Raw genomic sequence first — 5,589 nt, forward strand, 5'->3', positions numbered from 1 at the left:
AGTGGGGTTTTTAAGGGTAATTTTAAGGGTAATTTTAAATGATTGGCCTTTTCAAATATTTTCTTTTAATTTGGTTTTAATGTAGATATTTATTGTATTGTGGTTTTATAAGGCTGTGAGCCGCCCTGAGTCCGGTGAGGAGAAGGGCGGGGTACAAATTAAATTATTATTATTATTATTATTATTATTATTATTATATATATATATACACAAAACACATTACACTTCAACACAAAGACATTGTCTGACAGGGTTAAACTTAACAGCTACATGAAGTTTCAAAACATTCCAATTGTTCAAAACGCATTGCAGAGGAGTGCATTTTGAGTTAATTTATGTCTTTAAATTATTCTGAAGATTCCCCTTATTATTTTTTCTACTTCAAGATAGTTTCTCTAATATTTTCTTTGTGGGGGTGTATGAGGTCTGAGAAGAAGCAAAAGAATTAGCCTCTTCAGAAGAAGCTGGAAATCCAATTAAAGGTGCTTCAGGAGGGAGAAGTTTTACTTGGTTGTAATCAGAAGGGGGGCTGGTAGTTAATTGCTGCCCTTCTGAAGCATCTGAGCCAAGGTTTTCCACTGCCAGACGGCACTGATACCATACTGAAGCCCGGGGTTCAAGATGTAAAGCAGTGGTTCTCAACCTGTGGGTCGGGACCCCATTTGGGGTCGATCGACCATTTCACGGGGGTCGCCAAGCAAGGCTGTCTGCCATTTTTTTGTCTGGCTTTTTTTTGTCCGCCATTTTTTTTCCCCTTTTCCGGCGGGTGCCTTACCTCCCTTGGGCTGGGCCACCTGGTGGTCGGCCTGCTCCGTCTCTGCCGCTTGACAGCTACGCCTCGGCCGGCGCAGGGGGCGGAACCATGCATGTGCGGTGCTCCCGGGCAGGGAAAGTCCTCGACTTACGACCGGTTGGGTAGTCCTCGACTTACGACCAGTTTAGTCCTCGACTTATGACCGGTTGGGGTCGCGGCATTAAAAAGGTTGAGAACCAATGATGTAAAGTATGCCCTATCTTTTCCCAATCTCGTAACCTAAGCGTTCCATGCTCCGGATACCAAGGGCAGTGTTTCCCTATCTCCTCCACCAGCGTCCTTTTCTGCTGGGGCTGAGATAGCTTGCAGCCCATACTCACCACTGAGGGGTCTCGTGAGACGAAAGTGCACTTAGGGGTCTATTCCAGACGATGGTAAGTATGTTGGTTGCTGCTTCTTCCTGGAGGGGTCCCAAACGTCCCTGTTGTACGGGTGCCAGATGTAGTAATCAGTGCTCAGTCATTGCAGGGTGCAAATAATGGCCGCTCACAGGCAGCAGTTTATTCTTTATATACAGTATTACAAGCAGGAAAAGGTTTAACATGGCAACAGCCTAGCAATAGCACTTCATTGGTTAATCTCCTTACCAATGCTTAAGGATAGAAAGCAAGAGGCCAGAAAGAGGGAGAAGTGGGCAATAACATATTGTTGATGCGAGCTGTTATCAGACAAGCAAGGTCACACAGAGCTATGCACTTTCACATCGCTCTGGTGATGTGAAGGGGGGAGTTAGATGCAGAGAGGAGGGGCACACGTTAGGAGGGACAGTTTTCTGATCACCACCTTTATCTGTCTCTCACCTCCACAGAAAGGAAGGAGATGGAGAAGGAAGGAGATTGAAGGAGGAAGGAAGGAAGCAAGGAAGGAAGGAAGGAAGGAAGGAAGGAGAGAGAGATTGAAGGGGAAGGGAAGGAGATGGATTGAAGGAAGGAAGGAAAGAAGGAAGGAAGGAAGGAAGGAGAGATTGAAGGGGAAGGGAAGGAGATGGATGGATGGATGGAAGGAAGGAACGAAGTAAGGAAGGAATGATCTTTGGAGAGTAATGTTTTCCCAGATGGTGATGAACTGCAACTCCCAGCACTCCTCACTCTTCCACAGTGCTTTTTAGGGCTGCTGGGGATGGTAGTCCAGTAAGGTCTGGAGACACACACAGATGCCCTAGCAGGGAAAATTGGCCGGGTAATTGCTGCGGCTTTACTTGGAGGCATTCTGCAGCTCCTGAAAATCACTTTAACCAATTTTCCCTGGTTCAGCAAAGGCAACAAGTAATNTTAGGGCTGCTGGGGATGGTAGTCCAGTAAGGTCTGGAGACACACACAGATGCCCTAGCAGGGAAAATTGGCCGGGTAATTGCTGCGGCTTTACTTGGAGGCATTCTGCAGCTCCTGAAAATCACTTTAACCAATTTTCCCTGGTTCAGCAAAGGCAACAAGTAATAAAACAAGCAACAGGTACCGGTAATAAAATAGCACAAATTGTCCTTTCCAGCGCAGATGAAAAGAACCAGGGAAAGGGAAATCGCGTCTGCCTCTTTGACCAACGGGAGGAGAAGCGGTAGGAAAAATGCGGCGTTTCGGCTTGGGCACACAGCCTTGCCTGCAGGCGCTGCCAAGGACACACAAGCAGCTCCGCACAATTGCCCGGGGAGGGGGGGAGGCTCTGGCGGAGAGCCTGGTGGAGAGCCAAGCGGCGTCACCTCCGGGGCCTCAGAAGCCGCGCGGACGATCCGCGCGCCTCGGAGCCGCTAGCCGCCCTCTCGCGCCTGCCAACCTGGAGCCCTCCATCCTCATCCCGGCACCTCTTGCCCTCTCCCAGCCACTCCTCCGGGACCTGCCCGCCCCTCCAGCCTCCTAAGCGCCATCGCAGCGGTGAAGTTGCGGGAGCCCCTTTCCACGCCGCGCAGCCCTTCACCGCCAAACCCTTCCCCGATTTGTTGCACATGAGAGGGGCACGGCCGGAGCGCCAGCTCCCACTCGGAAGGCGCCACTTCTCCCCTCCTGGGCCGGCCGGCTGGCCTCCGACGCACATGCAGGCATCGCTGCCGCCTCGCCCTCTTCCCCGCCGCCTGGCCACTTCTGAGACACGGAGCCCGTCGAGCTGGGAAGGAGCTGCTCCTGCCTGCCAGCTCCAGTGCTGCGCCGGGCGCCAGAGGGCCGAGGCAGCCTCCGACGGCAAGGGAGGCGGGCTGGGTGGTGCGGGGGAGGCTCTGGCGCGGCGTGGAGGGTGGCCGGGCAACCAGGAGGCGTGGGGACCGGCTCAGCTCAGCTCCCTCTCTCTATTTCTCTCTCCCTCTCAAAGATCCTTAAAATCCTTAAAAGTTATGCTTGGGCGAAAGATTTTTTTCTTTTACAGATGGCGTGGGTGGGCCTGACATTCGCTGGCAGGCAGGACCACGCCCGCCATGCCGTCACCTCCCCACCACCCTCCACGCCAGCTGGCTCTGTCGCCGGACCTCCCAGCTGACGGGAGCAGGTCCGGGGGTCGCCAGCTGACAGGCGCAGGAGGTAGGCGCCGCGGCGGCCTCCCAGCCACCTGCTTCTTCGGCTGGACGCAGCGCCGAACTCCTGTGCCTGTCAGCTGGGAGGTCTGGCGACAGAGCCAGCTGGCGTGGAGGTCGATGGGGAGGTGGCGGCTCGGTGGGCGGGGTCCTGCCTGCTCATGAATGTCGGGCCCACCCGCCCCATCTGTAAAAGAAAAAAATCTTCCGCCCAAGCATAACACCAGCAGTTCTGTGCCACGGAGGCTTGAGACACGGAGGCATGGGACGCAGAGCGGCGCGGCGCCATGGGAGGTGGCAGGACAGGGGGGAGGGGTTACCTGCATCCTGCCAGCCGAATTCTGGAAGCCTGCCTGAATGAAGAATTTTAGGGGGTGTTGAAAGCGAGACTGAGCACTGTATTAAGGCCATAGATGGCTGCGTAAGGAAAGTGGAAGGGAGGCGAATTTGGGGTGGAGCAGAAAACATGGGGGGAAGGCCGGGCCCCACGTGCGCCAGCTACCCTCCCAGCGCCCGCCATTGCCCCCCGTTCGGTGTGGCGGCAGGCAGGCCCAGGCGCTCCTGGGCAGCCCTCCCACCCCTGGCCCTCTTTTACTTACATTTAGTAGTTGCTCAGCAGGGAGGGGTGGAAATTTCCAGAAAGCTCGCCTTAGCTGCAGACAACTTGCAGCAACGTTTGCCGACTGGGACTTTTGGCAGGCTCAGCAGGGCAGAGACAGCCTGGACAATTCCTATTGGCTTTTGAAAGCCAATAGAATTAGACTCTATTCAAGAGAGTCTATTCTATTGGCGTTCGAAAGCCAATAGAAACTATTAGCTTTCGACTGAAAGCACCTAGAATCTAGTCTGGGGGCTGTATCCTAGGTTTTTAACCCTTAATCTCAAAGAAAAATCTGAGACAGAGGCAAAATGGTGTTGAAAGAAAAATCAGGTCCAGTTCCAAGCCAGGAGTAAATAAAATGGAGGCTAGCTGCTTAGGAAAGAAGGTTTAATGATGCTTAGAACCAACAGCAGCATGCAGTTCTGGGACAGCTGACAAAATGAAGCTGAGAGTGGGTGGGTTTTTATACTATCTTTGAGCTTTGTATTTAAGATGCCTGTTCCTGTGCAATGTACTTTGACCAGTTCTTCAGTGTGCCCTTTTGGTATTCTAATTATTGTTGCCTGACTCCCATTGTGGCTGGGAGGTCAAGTCCTGTCCTTGGAGCTGGGAATGTAAATTCTTAATCCCATCAGCTGTGGGGGCTGAAGGCATTTTGCTTATGAATAGTGTGCCCCAGTCTTTCTGAATGGATTACCAAATATCCATTTCTAAAGATTGGCTTCCTAGGGTTTCTTAGTTTGAAGCTGTTTTTTCTTATGGCAGGGAGGCTGGGGCTGCTTTCTGCCTTTGTTAAGATTTTTCTCCATTTCTCCTTTAGGGGAAATAGTCTATCCCACCTTTTTTTAATATTCCCCAAAATATTTCATTCTCGGGGGTGGGGTGCTCACTTCCTACAATGACTTAGTGAAACTCTGCCAAATATTAGGTCACATTCTAGGCAGTGTCTGAGGTTGAAGCCTTGCTCGCAAACTCTATTCAGTGTAAATTAAAATAAAGCCTTCACCTCCCGCCTTGCCCTGGTCTAATGCAGGTTATAGGTATCAGAGCCCAGGCTGTATCCGGAAGAGAACGGGGTTTGGTATATGGCACTGTTCACATTGTACAAGGCAGGCATGGAGGAGGTGAATGCGCTAGCACCTGGTCCATAGCCGCTTCTCTGGGAGTTGGTAGCAAAGGGGCAAGACGTAGGCTCCGCATGTTGGAAGAGAGAAGCAGCCCCCGTCGTATATTTGCTAAAAAGAGCATTCACATAATACGAAGAACTCATAATTTTGACTGACGATTTGTTGTCCGGTAGGCTTCGGTGTCGGTTTTATGAGGTAGCGTGATATATGATAACATTACACCCCCAGATTTACACCAAACTCCATTTTCTTTTGGACCGAGCTGCTTCCCCCACGTGACCAGTCATATGACCCCCATCCGCCAATCTGCCCCTGCATCACAGGTGGTAGAGATCAGGGAAGCGCACAAGGTCCTGTAATAGAAGGGAAGAGCATCACAGCCGCGCCTCGCGAATGACCGAAAGCAGCCGAGGGACTCTTCCTCAGACGGGCTGCCACATAACATTTGGAAAGCTAACGCCGGCCGTCTTACGCCTTCGCCCACCCTTCTCTTCCGCTTCTGCCAACGGGGCTGGGGGTGACGGAGTTGTTATGCGCTTTCTTTAAATCT

At 52.0% G+C, this 5,589-nt stretch overlaps 1 protein-coding gene across 1 annotated transcript in view; it reads right to left on the reverse strand.

Moving 5' to 3' along the window:
- The window catches only part of LOC107296367 (homeobox protein Hox-A7-like), a 14,638-nt gene extending 9,456 nt beyond the window's left edge, over nucleotides 1-5,182 (reverse strand). Inside the window, 2 exon segments of the mRNA XM_029286037.1 lie at nucleotides 3,536-3,557; nucleotides 4,826-5,182. Of these exon segments, the coding sequence (XP_029141870.1) occupies nucleotides 3,536-3,557; nucleotides 4,826-5,182 (379 nt within the window).
- Between the last annotated feature and the right edge of the window lie 407 nt (nucleotides 5,183-5,589).

This window comes from Protobothrops mucrosquamatus, unplaced genomic scaffold, assembly GCF_001527695.2.
Source record: "Protobothrops mucrosquamatus isolate PMUCROS unplaced genomic scaffold, P.Mucros_1.0 scaffold2766, whole genome shotgun sequence".
NCBI lineage: Eukaryota > Metazoa > Chordata > Lepidosauria > Squamata > Viperidae > Protobothrops > Protobothrops mucrosquamatus.